This window comes from Pteronotus mesoamericanus, unplaced genomic scaffold, assembly GCF_021234165.1.
Source record: "Pteronotus mesoamericanus isolate MK-2021 breed Mesoamerican mustached bat unplaced genomic scaffold, CSHL_Meso_final scaffold_54, whole genome shotgun sequence".
NCBI classification, from domain to species: Eukaryota; Metazoa; Chordata; class Mammalia; order Chiroptera; family Mormoopidae; genus Pteronotus; species Pteronotus mesoamericanus.
The window spans coordinates 21,214,368-21,232,011 of record NW_026555321.1 but is presented as its reverse complement, the minus strand read 5'-3'; the positions used below and the strand labels follow the sequence as shown (position 1 = coordinate 21,232,011).

At 52.3% G+C, this 17,644-nt stretch overlaps 1 protein-coding gene across 1 annotated transcript in view; it reads right to left on the bottom strand.

The window, feature by feature from the left end:
• Window positions 1-16,969, bottom strand: part of BFSP2 (beaded filament structural protein 2) — a 60,440-nt gene extending 43,471 nt beyond the window's left edge. Inside the window, exon 1 of the mRNA XM_054595031.1 lies at window positions 16,487-16,969. Coding sequence (XP_054451006.1) covers window positions 16,487-16,969 — 483 coding nt within the window. The remainder of the gene's footprint in view (window positions 1-16,486) is intronic.
• Window positions 16,970-17,644: the final 675 nt, after the last annotated feature.

The following is a 17,644-nucleotide window of genomic DNA, read 5'->3' as shown; positions in this document are numbered from 1 at the left end:
GGGGAGAGGGGAGGGGGACAATGGTGGAAAGAAGGGGAAGAGACTAGTTATAGAACATGTATGAATGACCCATGGACATGGACCACAGGGTGAGGACTGGCTGTGGGAGCGGGGGGCGGGAGGGTGGACTGGATGAAGGGCAAAGGGGAAAAAATTGGGACAACTGTAATAGAACAATAAGATATTTTAAAAAAAAGAAGAAAAAAATGAAAGAACATAAAACAATTAGGAAAATTAAACTAGCACAGTGATGCCCACAGTGGGCCCCCAACACACCCAGCGTGAGGGAGACTGGCTGGAACAGGTGGTCGGGAGAAGGCAGCTCAGAGGTGGGGAGGTGAATAGGGGAGGGGAGGGGAGGCCTCCAGAGCTCCAGAAAAGGCCTCACAGGGCAGCAGGGGATGAAGAGAGAGGGGGTTTGCAGGTGGAGCCCGGGGCGGGGGGGGAGGGTGGGGCAGACAGGCAGGAGGAGCAGCGTGTGGACCAGAGAACAGCACCGTGAGGGGGCGGAGGCCAGCGGGCAGGTGGCTGTGAGGTGTGGTCCGTTGTGTGAATACAGTCACAGTCGCTCCAGGCTGTCTGAGCTGAACTTGGTTCACCCTCAGGTGGCCCTGCAGAAACGGTTAGCTAGCCCCAGCTTCTGTCTGACAAGGTGTTTCCTGCGGCATCAGGGGAATCTGGGCCCTTGCTGGGGACTTGCTGAAGCCTAAACTGAACCCCAAGCTCTCCTTTCCCATCTCAGGGATGACCGCTGGAGCAGACACTGCCCATGCTCAGCCAGGTCCCCTGCGATTTTGGGGGTGTGCTCCGAGGTTCCCTGTGATTTCCCCTCCCACAGTCAGCACTTGGGCTCTTTTGGGGGCAGTACCCTCAGGTTACCAGAGCCCACTTTACGATTCCTGGGGACTGGTCCTTCAGGAATGACCGACAGGTGTGGGGTGTGACAGCCAGCTCCCTTGCTGGCGTTGGGACAACTCTGAGGTGAGACTTACCTGCCCTGAGATCCCTCAGGTCAGGCTGAAGCTGGGACTTGGCCTTGCTTGTTCCTCTGCACAGGTTTTCCCTGGGAGCACTTCGGTAAGATGTCACCCGCTATGGAATCCCAGACTTGGGCTCCGATTGTTGGGGACCCATCTAAGACAAGAGCTCTCCTTTCTCCCAGAATCCTTCTGGGTCTGGAAGCCTCGAGCCATGGTCTGTCTAGAGTGGAGCCAGGCACACAACCTCTGAATCTGACTACCCAAGTTGAAAGTCTTGTGTCCATCACATTTTAGCTGTGTGACCTTGGAAAAGTTAGTTAACTGCTCTGTGCCACAGCTTCCTCATCTTTCAAGAAGGAGTCATGAAAGTATCAGCCTCATAGGGTGGTTGTGAAATTAAATGAGGTAAGATATGTACAAAAATCTCAGAATACATTGTGGTCTATAATAAGTGCTCGATAAGTGTTAGTTTTGTTACTCTCCACTGGAGCTAAAGTGGCACTTGAGGGCAATCAAGGAATAGATATGCTTTACTCCTGAGCCTGGGTCTGCAAACCAGGTTGATTTAATAAAGGGAACAAGCCATTGTCCCTTTTATGTGGACAGTAACCTCAATTTATTACAATGGGACAGAACGGACAGGTGAGTGGATTGGCAGGGTGGATGGGGCTGAAAGAATTGTAAGAGAATCCTCATTCTTCCTTTGCCTGAGACCCGATCCTGGGCTGGCTGAGGAGCAGGCAGTGGGCTGGGGCTCTACGTCTGGGAATGGGACTCTAGCAGGGAGAGAATTAGAGGAGGGCAGAGAAACGTTCACTCAGTCTTGTGTTAACATCGGCAAGGAAGGGAGTATTAGACTTGGATGGAAAGCTGAGGTTCCAGTCCTGGCTCTGGTTTCCAGACACTGTATTTCTCATCTCTGGGTCTCAGTTTCTCCATCTGTAAAAGCGGGCAGTAAGACCTGCTCTCCTCACTCCACGGGGAGCCTGAGAGGATCTAGGGAGACACAGCAGAGGGCATGCCAGGTACCGTGAGCTGCCTCGCACTGGAATCCCATCCATGGCACCAAAGCCAAGGTTAGGAGAACACAGACAAGACTGGCCTCGGGAAGCCCCTAGAAGGGCCGCCGTCTTGGAGAACCATGGTCAGTAAGTTCAGCACAGCTGGGGTTTTTCTCCACATGAGAGTCAACTTAAATAGGAGTCATGTTATCTGGAAAGTTCCTTTCTTGAAACACCAGCACTGTGCTCAGTATGGCATACTCCTCCCATGAGAGGCACAGGGAAGTGAGTCTGTCTGAAGAGGAAGCAAACTCAAACCTTGCATCTCTCGCGTGGGACAGGGCACAGCTCATGGACGGAGCAGAGTGCCAGCACCAATTAAATGGCACTTCCCTCGTGCCACACTTGCTCAGGGTGCATGCCCCTGTGAGGCAGAGGGTGGGAGAGCAGGAGGCAAGAGCTGAGCTTCCGGCTGCTTCTCACACCGAGGGCGGGGCCTCGGCAGAACACTCCACCATCTGCTTCCAGGAAACCTCCGCTCAGAAATGTCATTACAGTTTTAGAATGCAAAGGGCTCTCAGAGGTCATGAAAGATGAAGGCACAGAGAGATGTGGTGGCTTGTCCCCTCCCTAGAGCAGGCCCTTCACCCATCAGAGTCCAGCAGCAAGGACTCATGGGAAGATAGTGGGCTTTGGAGAGACAGGGCTTCCAACCCTTTCTTTGTCCCTTGAGAATGTGTGATGCTCTAAAAGTCCCTCTGTTTGTGGAATGGGGATAAGAGATGTTCTCCCCCGGGCTGTGAGGTGATTAGAAGACACGTATGTATAGCAGAATGTTCCGCTGCCTGGACTGAGGCCGGGAAGTCATTGCACTCCTTTTAGAGGGGCCAAAGGTGCTCCCCCTCCTGGGAGCAGGGGTGGAACTGGGACAGCCGCAGCGTCTGGGCTCATTTGAGAGGGGTCCTGCCCATGAGGGAGAGGGGATGCCAGTCGGGCATCAGCTGAAGGAGGGGCTTCTCTTTGCAGTTGGTCCAGTGGGGGAATCTCAGAAGAAATGTGTCCCCAAGAGGAGGAATCTGGTTTAAGCTCCAGCCAGACCCAGATAACATGAGGCCAACTGACAACAGTCTCTCTCAAGGAAGAACTGTCCTGCCCTCCTTTCCTTTCTTCCTGCTTACAGTTCGGCTGCCTTGGAAACAGCAGTGGGGGTGGGGGTGGGACAGCGGGGAGATAGGGCAGAAGCTCCTCCCACTCCCGTCCCAGGTGTTGGACCCAACCTGGGCAGAGGGGAGTAAGTGAGGGTTAATGTGTTGAGTAACATATTGTCTCTGCTGAATTAAGACTGCATTTTGCGACTTGAATTGCATGAAATTTTCAGTTATCTACAAGCGAGAAGAAAAATCATGAGACCATCCATATTTACATTCAGAGGGTAGGAGACAGTGTTTACCTCCCACCAAGGCTACTTTTATAACTAGATAGCTCGAGTCCTTCCTGTTCAATGTACTTGACATCCATCACAGGCCCAGCACTGTGCTTGGCACATAGCAGGCACTCAACAGCATGCGAATTTATTTACTCATCACCTTCTTACACCTCCAGGTCCCAGAGTCTGAGCATTTTGGCACTCGAATATTTGAATTACCAGAGTGCCTGGGACAGAGTAGACCCTCATTCAATGCCTGATGAATAAACATAATAAACTTGAATTCTGTGCCAGCCCCATAGCAGCTACCACGACAAATGTTACACTGTCGAGGCTGCTGGTGAGGAAGGAGGCGGGGCCAACACATGCCAACATCCTACTTACATGTGACGCTAATTACACCCATAGACTGAGGAGCCACAGCCTAAGCTCTGACACTGATGAAGGCTTTTCCCACTCATTTTATTCTCCTTAAAAAAAAAAAGATCCTTACCTGACAATATGTTTATTTATTTTAGAGAGGGAGGAAGGGAGAGAGGGGAAGAGAGAGAGAGAGAGGAACATTGATAGGTTGCCTCCTGCACACACCCTGATCGGGGACTGAACCTACCACCTTTTGATGTACAGGATGATGCTACAACCAAATGAGCCACCGGGCCAAGGCATGTTATTCTCCTTAAAGCTTTAAAAGGGCTGGGGCCATGATGGCAGAGGGGAGATATTAGAGACCTGGTCAAAGTATCTGGTGACCTGAGACTGGATGGGACTCAGGACCCCTGACTCCACATTCACGCTCTGACCCAAAGCGACAGAAAATCCAACAGAAAAAAAAAAAAAAAAGAAGGAGGATGGTTTCTTCCATCACAAATGGAAGCAGAAGAGAATAAGAACAGACTTGCTGGCTAATATATGCAAAGTCTTAGCACAGGGTGAAATTTTATGGTTGATTTATAATCCTCAGGAAATTGGAAGCTGTCGTGGAAATTCTGACATGAAGGCAGTGACTGCCGGGCGGCCTGAATTGTGTGGCTGGCCCCTCAGGATCAGGGTAGCTCCGCAGTGAAGGGATAATTATAGGCACCCAGAATTTGACACAAATAACAGTGTGCAGCTGGGTGAGTAGGGGTGTCAGACAGTTCCCAGAGCAGCCAGAAGGTGGCGCCACTTGCCAAGAGAGCCGGCTCAGAGGCCGTTGCCTGGGACTCTCCCATTTCCACGGTCGCCCCCTGCCACTCTGATCTGGCTGGGAGGCCACTCTTGGATTTCTGTCACAAAGTGGGGGTGCTTCTGACATACCAAAGGTCCCTCCCTTCTTGCCCCCGAGCAAATGCTCATTCCTTCAGCCAGGGGCCCTGCAGAGCTAGCTGGGCAGATGGTAGCAGGGGGGCTATGTAATCCAAGGAGTTACAGTTTTAACTACTACAAACAAGAACAGAAATTATTTCCACAGTTTATTGCGTGCTTACCATGGGCAGACACTATGCTAAGTGAATCATTTAATTCCCACGGTAATCCTGTGGGGTAAATATTATTATCCTTATTTCACAGATGAGAACATTGAAATTCGGAGAGGTTGAGGGATTTGTTTTAGGTCACAAGGCTGGTCAATGGCAAAGCCAGAATTCGAATTCAGTCTTTTGAACTCTACAGCTTGTACCATTAACCACTGCAACCTTCCCTCCTTCCCTCCCCTCTTCCCCCCTCTCTTGGTGCTGGGTGTTAGGCTCGGGAAGAATCAGACTTCACCTGTGCTCTTGGGGGTCCTCACTGTAACAGGCAGACCCAGGATGACTGCGGGGCGGGGGGAGGGAGTGATGGGAGCCATGGCGACGGGGAGAGCGGGAAAGAGGACTTACTGGCCCCCAGCACCCGCTTTAGGTTGGCACGGCGCTGGGGGCCATTCAAGTTGGTGATTCCAGCTGTTGGTTGGTTTAATTTAATTTGGGTTTTCTAATCCTGGATCAGGTGTTGGCTTTGCTCTCTCTCAGTAAACCCCGTGTCTATCCAATTTCTCCCTTCACTGCCATTTGGCAAGACCTAGGCTATATTCTGGCAGGTGTGTGTGCGGGAGGGGTGAGGGGAGGGTGGTTAAAAACTGCTGCTTCATCGATGCTGGGGCACAGGCTACCACCTGACCCGCGGAAATGAAGGAGGTGGCGCGTTACTGAACATTCCCGGTGGCAGCCAGCCAACCAGCTGAGCCACAAAGGATTAGGGGCCTCGGCTCACCTGAGGGCTGCTTGGTCTTTTCGCTCAGGAGATAATGAGGAGCAATGTTGGAAAACTCTGCGGCGGGAGATCAGAGAGTTCCACCCTCTCGTTTTACAGCTGAGGAGCCCAGAGGGGAAGAGAATCGCCAGGAGCGCAGGCAGTTAGCAGCCAGGGCGAGGGCAGACCGGGAGCAGCTGTCCCTGGTCGCGCCTGTCTGTGAGGCGCAGGGTGAAGTGACCACCTGCTCGCCCAAATGATGAAAGGGAGCCTGGCCTAGTCCCTGCGCACCTGCAGGGAGATGTCAGTTTGATCCAATCCCTTCATCTAACAATCGAGGAGACTGAAGTTGAAAGAGGCGGAGTAATTTGCCCAAGGTCACACAACCACTCCCTGACACTGTGTCTCTCTTGGGCTCTGTGCTGTGACTTTCCTTTCTGAACCCCAAGCCATGCGTGGTTTGACAGGTTTTGGGATCTGAGTTCAACTGCAACACAAAGTGAGAGCGAAGTGGATTAGGTACAGGGATACTGGTATTTCTGGAACCTTTTAGAATGAGATTTGAGCAAAAAGGGCAGAAGTTTAGAAATCAGGACTACACTGAGAAAAAAACAACAGCTACTGTTGTGGGTTGAATTGTGTGCCACCCAAAAGATATGCTGAAGTCCTAACCCCTCAGTGAATACCTGTGAATGGGTCTTTTATTGGGAACCAAGTCTTTGTAGATATAATCCAGTGAAGATGAGGTCATGAGGGTGAGCTCTCGTCCAGCGTGACCGGTGTCCTTTGAAGAGGGAAATGTGGACGCAGACACGCAGGGAGCATAAAGGCAGAGATTGGAGTAATGTGTCTACAAGCCAAGGAACGACAAGGCTGGCTGGCCGCTCGCAGAAGGGAGTGAGGCATGAAATGGGTTCTTCCTCAGAGCCCTCAGAAGCAGCTGGCTCTGCTGACGCCTTGACCTTGAGCTTCTAGCCTTCAGAACAGGGAGAGAATAAATGTCTGTGGTTTTAAGCTACCCAGTTTGTGGTATTCTTTTGTGGCAGCCCTAGGAAAATAATAGAGTTCTTTCTTATTAATTGATTATTTTTCTGGGCACTTCCCGTTTGTTGATATAAGATTTATTGTGCACCTACTGAGTGCCAGGCACTGTGCAGGGTGCGAGAGAAAGAGCAGGGAGGGAGAGAGCCTAGGTGCCTGCCTTCCCAAAGCTTCCCTTCAAGGTCACCTGCAGTGTCTCCCAGAGTCCTCACAACAATCCTGGGAAAAAAGGATCATTCTCACTCGCCTTAGAGGTAAGGAAACTCACTCTTAGGGGTCAGTAACCAGGCCGGGGCCTTGCTTCTGGTTTGGATGAAGCTGGGCCTGGACTTCATCCAGGGTAAAGAGGACAAAGGACCCAGGTGGGCTCTGTGTGAGCCGCCACCCTGCTCTCTCTCACAGGTGAGGGGCATGACCACAGAAACAGACATCCAGGGGGAGAGACAGGCCAGACAGGCAGGAGCCTGGGCCCAGGGATGTGTGGGGCTCAGCATTACCAAGGCACAGAGCGGGCCCGGCCTCCTGAAGTCACAGCACAGCCCAAGAAAGTACACTCAGCCCCAGCCTCCCAGTCCTGCGTAGATGTGTGTGAGGCAGGAGACCCCACGCAGCCAGCTCTGCCCCCGCAGTCCTCCCTCCCGCCGCGGAGCACGAGGAGGCGGACAGCTGGCAGGTGGCAGCTGACACCCACGGCCTTTCACCTGCACAGGATCGTTCCCAGAGTGTCAGCGGTTACCTGGCAGGTCTCCTGGTGGAAACAACCATACTGTGATCCTACCTGAGTACCGGGGAGCATACTCTGCAACCACAAAAAGCAGCATCCCCCCTCCAGCCAGCACATGTGATGAGTGACTGCTCACGGCAGCTCTTTGCCTGCCCCCTTCCCCCTCTGTCCCCGGTCTCCTGGGTAGAATCTAGGGTGCCCAGTCATTACACAGCCCCCAACTCCTGACCGCGTCAAATGCAGAACAAGGCCTTGCTCTTAAACCTTCCCTCAAATCCCTCAGCACAAGCCCAAACGTCATACCAGCCCCTCCTAACTGCCTCTTCCCGAGAAGTCCCTGGTTCCCCGAGTGTTTCTCTTCCGCTGTAGCGAGCGAGTAAACCTGGCTTTGCCCACCTAGCAGTGTGCTCGCGGTGGTCTGCCCGGCTTCCACACGCACGCGCCTCACCTGCAGACCCAGGGCCGTGGCGGTTGCCACTGGGGCCCCTCCCACCCCCTAACAGGAACTCTCTGCTCTTCCAGTAGCTGTGGATCAAGGGGATGGTGGCAGGTGGTCAGGTCACCCTGCAGGGGACACAGGTGTCTGGCAAGGACTGAGGGAGACAAGGGCTTTAGGAGGAGGCCAGCTCCCACGATCGGGGTGCCCACCTCCTGTGGTGGAGGGGTGCACCTGGCGGGGGTCCTAATTGCTGCTCAGATAGAGACACTCTGCCTCCAGGCCCACCAATCAGCACAGTTTTCTGAGCATTCAAATCACAGAGAAAGAAAAATAGAAACCCCCGAGGGGGCCGCAAAGCTATTAAACTTTCACATCCCAGTTCTGAGTGGCCTGACAAGCGGGAAGCCGCCCAGCCTCATGTGTCGCCATTATTAGTTCCGGCGTCCATGAGCTGGGGTGAGGATCAATCACTGTTTCTGACAGTTCCCTCCAAATTAAAACAGGCAGAGAAGAGGAGACAAAGGACGCACAGCACTGAGTTTAAACTCCTCACAGAGAACGGCCTTTGCTGACTATACTCGTAACTCGTATGGGTGGGCCCTCACCGTGTACGCAAACCCAATTACCCTTTGGGGCCTGGGATTCGAGACAGGACTGATACTGGTCATATAATGAGCATAGCAGGAGGCTTTTAATGATGTTCGGGGGTACATGGAATGCTGAATTTGCCCCGGCTGGGACACTAACTCAGTGAGGGACTTCACCTCTGTGGGTCTCAGTTTCTTCATCTGTGAAATGGGTGTTATGGGCTGAACTGTGTCCCCCCCGCTCCATTCTTCTGTTGAACTCCTAAGCCCCACACCTCGGAGTGTGACTGTGTGTGGAGATAGAGTCTTTAAAGGGGTAACCCAGTTGAAATGATGTCGCAAGGGTGTCCTTGTAAGAGGGAATGTGAACACGGATGTCCAAAGGGGAGAAGATGTGAAGACACAAGGAGAAGACAGCCATCTTCAAGCCCCAAAGAAAGGCCTCAGCAGAAACAACCCTACAGACATCTTGATCTCAGACCTCTAGCCTCCAGGGCCGTGAGAAAATAAATCTGTTGTTTAAGCCACTCAGTCTGTGACACATTGTTATGGCGGTGGCGTCGTGGAGACTAATCCAGGGGGGTAACCTCCGCTCCTGGGTGGCATGGACCCTGCTGAGGGGACCAGGAGGCAGAGAGTAGAACTTCCTATTAAGACTTAGCGTGAGGCCTCAGCTCATAGTGAAAAGTGTGGATACTTTACTCTTCATGAGTCTTATTACCCAAGTACATGGTTTGTTAGAAGACATTGGAGAGGAAGCCATAGAACCCCCAGGGCACATGTGCCTCTCTAGCGGGCGACTGGGATCTGGGCAAACAACCCAGGAATTCAGGAGCCTGCCCAGGGCCGCCCACTGGAGCCAGTGCCGGGCAGGGCTGGCCTTGGAGTGCGGACACCACCCCGGGGGCACCGGGCGCTGCCAGGCACCTGCAGGGGGTCGGAACACTGCCCGGAGCGATTCATTTTGCAGGCAGCGCTCCTTAAGGCAGGTAGTAACCCCAGAGAAGCCCCCAGAGACACCCTGGGAGGTTCACTTTCTCATCTCAGTTACTCCTCCCAGCGACCCTTTACCCAGGAGAAAGCTGTCCTCACCTCATTAGGCAGCTAAACACACCTAGTACCTTGAGTTAATAATCTTCCTTTTCAGAGCAGGCTGGGAGCAGCCCTGAGGAACAGGTTCTTACCTGGATGGGTGGGAACAAAGACAAAGATGCGGCTCAGTTAAAGGCCAGGGTGATGCCTGGAAGCGCGGGGCAGCCCGGCCAGAAGGAGGGGCCGGGGAGGGGTGAGCAGGAAGGGGACGGGGCTGCGGGTGGGCTGACAAGGGTGGGCCCTTAGAAATCAGGCACTTCGTCTCCTACATAACTTCGTCTTGAGTGTGCTGAAGGGGGAGGGAAGGTGTATTCTAACTTTAGTTCTTTCTCCATATTGTAGTATTTCCCCTAAGACGTATTTCGAGGATTATTCAGTGGTTCTTGAAATAAATAAATACAAATTGCAAGTTGTTTTTCAACAGCAGGTCAGCTTGGGGATGGAGTTTTCCACTCCTTGCGCGCCGCTTTTCATTACCCACGGATAACAGCTGAAATCACTTCTCGTTTCTGCTGAATAATACATCTGTGACAGTCAGCGCTACTAGCTTGTCTACAGCCAGATGAATCAGTCTTTATGTGCTTTTCCCCAGCCAGACGGACAATAAACTAGGTTTCACTTCCCTAAATTGCATCCCCCACTTCGGTGGATCAGCATAAACCCTCTGGGGGGGGGCGGGGCGGGGCCCCTGCCTACTATGCCGCTTGGTTCAGCCGATTCTTTCAATAATTCCCTGTAAAGAGCCACTGCATTTGTCTGGACACTCGCTTGCACCAGCTGCTGGGATTAAGTTTTAATTTAGTTCTTCTGTAGAATATATAGCCCATTAGAAGGTCTTTCCTATTGCTCTTTTATATGAATATTCTTTTTTTTTTTTTTTTGAGACAAAGCTGGTGAGTGAGTGTTCTCTCCTCTCCATAGAAAGGTTCAGTAAGGACGTGGGCTTAACCCACCCTGGACTTGGCTGGACTGTCAACCTCTGCCACACGCCCCGTCCCCCCCGCCCGCCCGCCCCCGCCGCCCCCTGCCTTGTAACAAGTTGCTGGCAGGATTTTTATTTATTACTTTGTTTTTTCTTTTTGAAAGGTAAAACATCTTAACAGTGCCAAAAAAAATAAAATAAAAAATACACAGCCCAAAGTAAGCCTCCCCTGCTCACGACCAGCCAGCCAGCCCTCTTGCTAGAAGCCAGGCTACGCCCTGGCTGTGCCGCCCTGGCTGTGCCTCCCGGGAGTGGGCCCTCCCTCCTTTTTTAAAATAACACAAGGAGTAGCAGAGCACAGAGGGGGTTTAGCAGCCTGCTGTTTACTCAAAAATACGCATTGGTGCTAGTTCCACGTGGGTATAGGACGAGCTTCCTCGTTCTGTTCTTACAGCCCAGGATTCTGCCGCGCGGTTTAGCTCTATCTGACCTTCAGGCGGGGCCCAGTAGTTCACTTCTGAAATATGAGAGAAGTGGAGGCTTTAAAGCAACTCTCTGTCCCTCATGTGAGGGCTCTGGTTTGAAACCTGAGCCGTCCGGTTCTGTGTGCAGACCTTGCGGCCGCACCGTTTGTTGGCCGCCTGTGGGGTGCTGGGACATACCCTCGAGTAGAGAGGTCATGGGGACAGGCAGTGACCTGGGCCCGCTTGGTTGCTCAGCGGTGAGGACTACAAAACTCTTGGCATTAATGGTGCCATCCAGCCCCCTGCACTCGGGGACCTGACTGGAATCTGGCCTGGCTTCTCTCAGCCCCAGACCATGTCCCTAGATGACCCCAGCCCCTTACAATGCCTGCCTGAGCAAGCTCAAGCTGCCCAAAGGATTCACCGTTTATTCCAGTCAAAACTTGACACGAGGCCGCTGACGTCCCTTTTCTTAGGCAATTACTTTAGGAAACTTGGAATTGTAAATCATTCCTCTGCCTCTTTGAGACAGGAGTCTCCTGTTACTCAGAATGTTTCCCCAGGGACCCAGGAGCCCGTTTTGTGACATGCGGACATCTGTGCAGAAGCTCCCTTGTCTCCCAGCTCCGGGAAGGGTACCACGCTAGCTCTGGCGGGCGTCTAGCTCCAATCTGCTCTTGTCGTAAAGATATGAGAAAAGTGCTTCTCCTCTGGATAAGCGCCAGTGAACAAACACAGATGGCCCAGTCACATAAACATCCCCCTCTTAACCTCCTTTCAGAATTTTTTTTTTTTTTTTTTTTTTTAAGCATACCCCAGTGTTTAAAAAGCCTTTGGTTATATGCGCTTGAGCTTGGTTCTACCCTGTCTCTCTCCCTTACTTCAGTAGCCTGAACAAAATCTGTCTTGCCGATTTTAACAAGCGTCCAGAATAAAATTTCCCTTAAACAGTTGGGATGTCTCCGCCCAACACACAGACTGCCTTGCAGGCAGCCATGCCCCATCCTGACCCCCAGCCTTTGTCCACGTTGGGCCCTGGGCAGGAGGGCCGTCTCCTGGCACGTTCTTTGTGTTTCACATGTAGTCTCTGCTTCCTGGTCGTTGCTCAGAACTGGTCAAGACCTTATGTCTTTATTAAACTCCTGCAGCATGTGTAGGTTGAACCACTCACGAATGCTTGTATGGGAACACTGTTTATTTTACTACTCATTTAGTGTCTGTGTCTTCAGGGTTATTCCATGAACTTTAATTGGACATTGATTATGCACCCAGAAATTTACATACATGATTTCATTTTATGTAAATAACAGGCCAACCCTATGAGGTAGGCATTTTATCTTCATTTTTGTTATGAAAAGTTCAAACTTATATAAAAAGAGAGAATGGTATAATGGATTCCCATATACCCATCAGCCAGATTCCGTGATCCGCAGCTCATGGCCTATTTTATTTCCCCTAAACCCCCTTAGTTCTCCACCTTGCCTCTGATTATTTTGAACATGTGCTAGGTATTATATTATTTCTTTTTCAAATATTTCACTATGTATTGCTAAATTATAAAGATACTTTAGAAAAGCACATAACTTCACAACCATTTCCATATCTAAAAGTTGATCACAATTGCCCAGTATCATTAAATACCCAGTTCATCTTTCTTCATGTTTAATCTATTTTTTAACTGCTTGCTTGAATAATGGTTCAAATAAAGTCCATGTCAAAGGGTCAATATGTCAGTTTAGTTCCTTTTAATTTACAGTTTTCTCCCCTCCATCTCTTTTTTCCCCCCTTGTAATTTTTACTTGTTGAAAAAAATTGGGTCGTTTTAGTTGCATAGTTTCCCACAGCCTGGATTTTGCTGATTTCATCCCTGTGGTATCAAAACAGGAGGTGGGACCCCGTTTGAGCCGAGGCTCCAAGTCCCTGACACATACATACTCCATTGTCCCATCCGACTTCACTTACAGAACACAAATTCAAACATGAAGTCATTAAGAATTTCAAGATGGCGACTATAGAGCCTTAAACTCCCAGTTCAGGGCCCTCCCGAGCCTGGGACTGCAGTGGTCACATGCCTGTGAAGCTGCCCCTGCCCCTGACCCCAGCTCCTCCAAGGCGCTCACACGTACATAGTGAGGGATGAGGGAGAAGGTCTCCCCACCCCAAGGACTGATTGTCTGACTCCTGCAGCATGGAGGTGCTGGCTGGCTGCGGGGTCTAGGGCTCCGTGACGAGTCCCGGGAAGCCAGTGGGCTCACTCCCGGGGTGGGGGGTGGGTAGGCATTGTTTCTGAGTAGTCAGAAGTGCGGCCTACGGTTTAGAGATGGATAGGGCTTAGGAAGGAGCTGTGACTCTGTGGCCGTTGGGGAGGACACTGTGAGGGGTGGCGGGAGGTAGAAGGGCTCCTGTTAAGGCCCCGGAGGTGGGGCATGGCCTCCACCAGCAAGTCCCTTGGTCAGAGGTCCAGCCCCTGGGGACCGGCGCTCTTACTTTGGATGGTCTGTTTGCATGTGCACAACACCTCACAGTTTCTGAAGCTCCTTTTTGCATCTTATTTCATTTCATGCTCACAATGGCCCTGGGAGGCAATCATGCATTTTGAAGATGGGGAAAGGGAGACATGGGGCGGAGGAGTGGCTGGTCTGAGTCAGTGGCAGAACCAGGATTTGAAGGCAGTTCTGCGCCTGGCTGAGCATGGCCCGCGTCCACGGCCCTGGCTGCCTGCAATGCCAGGAAAGGCACAGTCTTTCTAAGCTGTCAGCCGCTGATCGCACACGTCAACCCCCTCTAACAGTTCTGCAAAATGGATACAGTGATCCTGACCCCCAAAATTACAAATGAGGAAACAGGTCCAGAGAAGTCAAGCAACTGAGCCAAAGGCACCCAGCTACAGGTGGCAGGGCCAGCATCCAAACGTAGGTCACCCCGACTCCCAGTGTGTGCCCTTTTCAGTCTCCTCACTGTGCGGGACAATCCTGGCCTAAGTGGGCTTAAGAGTGTGGAGGATGGACATGCACATGTCCGCGGGACAACGTGGCAGCTGCCCGGTGGATGCGGTAGAGGCTGCCATGAAGTCCTGGAAGGAGCGGGAAGCATCATAGGGGAGCAGAGCAGGGCGGTGAGGCTGGGACAGAAGGCTGGCTTCAGAAGGGCCTTGTGGGCTGAGGCCGGGCTCACGGATCATGTCCAGTGAGTGACAAGCAGCCCAGAAGGGTTTTGGGCAGCAACACAATGTAGTCAAATCCCATGTGTCCGGAAGGTCATTGTGGTGACCAGGTGGGAATACGAGGATGGAGGGCAGGTGCCAGCAAAGCCATCTGACAGCCATGTGTGGGGGCCCGAAAGGCGTGGGCAGGGCAAGTCAGTTTTGCAACGGCAACAATAGAAAAATCCTGGGTTATTTCTCTAATGCATAATTTTTTCTTTCGTTCTTTTTCACAGAACAGATATTAACCTGGCCGGAAGGCCGAGCTGTGTGACACAGGAATAACTGCATTTTACCAGTTTAACTATATCATCAAGTCTTTGTTTAAACAAAAAGAAGAGAGAACACTGTAATCACCCCTAGGACCTCAGTTATAGTCATTTAAGAGGAAAATGGCCTTCATTTGGGGTTCCGGTGCCCTGTGACGGGGTGAACGTCTTGGCACCCGGCCTTCTCCTGCGGCACTGGGGCCACGGTGCTCTCCCTGGACAGTGTCTAGTCTGCAGTTCATCTGAGGGCAGGAACCACGTGACTTATTGATCCTCAGATTTGCTGGACTATCTGTGGCATTATTATACCCATTCTACAGGTGAGGAAACTGAGGCTCCGAGAGGTTGAGTAAGTTGCCCGCACCCCTGTGGCCAGCTGGAGCCAGACCAAGCCAGTGTCTGCTGAGTTCTGTGGCTGTGCTTTCTGACCTAGATGCTGAGTTGCCTGACTTCTTGTGAAAAGTCTGTGTGGCATCAGAGTGCAAAAACTGTCCTGTAGATGCTGAAATACTGGCCTTTCTAGCGACGTTCTTGTGGCTTACGGGACACATGTTTGGAATCAGGACTGCTGCAGTGAATGGGGGAGGAGAGACGGCCTTGGATTTGGTGGCAGCGTCCAGGCCAGCCTGCTCTCAGCCGGCCCTCCCTCCGCCCAGCTGGATGTGAGCGGAACCGCAGCTCTAGGGGAAAGCAGGAAGGACAGCGTGGCGTGTCATGGGCCCTGTGCTGCCAGTTGGGCACTGGCTGACCGTGAAGCAGCCCCACGCTGGGATGAATGGATGGTGGGAGGGGCAAGGGGGGAGCCCCGAGTGTGTCTGCTCAGCTTCATCCAGCTGCACACAAATGAAGGTCTGTGACCTTATCTTGGGGGGCTGTGTGGTGAGCCCCCGGGGCAAGGGGTCTGAGGTGGCAGGTCCTGGCTGGGTGAGAGGCTTCTTTAGCTCCAAGGGACCCCAAGGCCGGCATGGTTGGCGGGGGTGGGGAGAAGAGAAGGCAGCCACCCACAAAGAGACAGAGGAGCTGTGCCACGCTGGCTGGAGCCCCAGCATGAGAGTCCCCGGCTGCAGGCCCAGCACGAGGGATGAGCTGGGTGCGCTGCGGAAACCTCCTTGGAGCGCAGGTGCTGACCAAGCAAGGGAGACAGAGGAGACCTCTGCATGCTGCCTGGTCCAATAAGAGTGCCACTACCACGCGTGGCCATTTAAAGTACCGAAAATTAAATGAAGTACAGAATTTCAACTCCTCCTTCTCATCAGCCACATTTCAAGTGCTTGATAGCCACGTGTGGCTGGTGGCTGCCAGGATGGACAGTGTGGATTATTGGACATTTCCATCATTGCAGAAAGTTCTGTTGGAAGGTCAATGATCTCACTGCTATTTTTTATATTGATTACATGTTGAAGTCACACTTAAAACATGTTGAGTTAAATACGATACTGTACAATAGTAACTTCATCTGTTTCTGTTTCCTTTTTTTCTTTTTTCTTACCATGGGTCATAGAAACCTGTAAATTATCCATGTGGTTCATATCTCTATTAGACAGTACGATTATAGACGGCTACAGGAACTTACCTTCACTTGTTTATTGTTTTTAATGTTATAGCCATTTGATGTTATTCCACTTGATGATGGCTGTAAAAACCCTTTCCTAACACAAAGGTTACAGAGGCAGCCTAAGGGAATGGGACAAATACAAGCTTTGGAGCCAGAAAAATTCAGGTTTAAGCCTCAGCTCCATCTCCTTACTTGCTGTCTGATCTTGGCCAAGGAACTTAACGTGGTGCCTCAGTTTTCTCACTTGAAAAACGCAATCAGTGAATGAGCCACTGCATAGCACTGCTCTAAACACTAGAAGACACAGTGCATGTCGAGGGACCCACATGGGTCTGGCCCCTAGGACACCTTGGGGGGTCAATGGCAGTCATCATTGCTGTTATTACTGTCATTAGTATGCTTAGCAAGAAAGCAGAAGGGGTTACAGTTTCTCTGGCCTCCGACCACTTACTCCCCTTCCCCTGCCTCAGCCTGCTTGTTCTCTGATACTGACCTCCCAGAGATGGTGCAACAGCCAGCCCTCGGCATGCCCTCCTCGCCCTCTGCAAAGCCCTTGGGCACAGTCCGGGCACTCACCTGCTGGCAGCTGCTGGCCCAGGAGGCCCTGAGGGCGCCCCAGTTCTCATTGCGCCTGGCCTTGCTCTCCAGGTGCATCCGCAGCTGCGCCTCCAGCTCCTGGCTGACTTGCTCAAGGGCATGCACCTTGGCCATGTACTCCACCAGGCAGCCCCCCAGGTCTTCAACGGCACTGAGGTCCCTCTCCAGGCCTGGAGCAGGAGCCATGGCCAGGCCTGAGCTCTGCAGCCCCTGCAGAAAGACACTGCTGATGCCCAGGGCTCGGCGGGTCACACGGGCAACCAGGCCGCCTGTGTACACACTGGGGGCCATCCCTACATAGACCCTGGGGGCTCGGACAAGGCCACCTGTTCCACTGATCCTGGAGGCTGGGGGGCTATCCAGAGGGGACAGCGACCGTGTTCCCCTGAGGGACGCCCTGTGCCTGTGGAGGGGCAGGCCGGCGTCGGTGGGCGCATGCACCACCACCCGCCTGGAGCTCATCGCTGCTTCTGCCTGTGCTGTGCCTAGCGGTTTTACAGAGTCCAGTGGCTTTTGATGTCCAGCCCTAGCATTCCTGTGGCCTGGTCATGGGCCTCTCTGGAAGCTCCCCAATATCCAGGGCTGCTTTGTCTGCTGTTTTCCACGAGTTTCCATCATTCACTGAGCTCAAAGAGACCCGGGCCCTGCCCAGGGCTGCGGGCAGAGAGGTGCTTGTGCATTCCCTGCAGGGCCACGTGCCTGACCTCCTTGAGTTTTCTGCCGGTGGTGGGGGAGGCTGGAGGTGTGGGTCACCTGGGTTTGTGTATTTCACTACCTAAGAGAGGGCAAGGCAAGCATTAAGCAGAGCCCTTTCACAGATGAGTAAACTGAGGCTCAGATGCCAAGTGCAGTGAATGGCTGTGCCAGGGTTCAATCAGTCTAGGTGTTCCCAGGGCCAATTTCAGGACTTTCTACATCCTTACATGTGCCATGTGTGAAAATGTGTGAATGTACCCACATGTCCTGACATGTAACAGAGAGGATGGAAACCGATGTAAACTAGTCATGGGAGGAGGCAACTCTGGGGTCTCAAAAGAAACAAACCAAGCCTGTTGCTTCCTATCATCCCCGCCCCCCAGCCCCAGCAGCAGGTTCAGGTGCCTCCCTAGCATCTTTCCTTCTCCCAAGAAAGGCGCC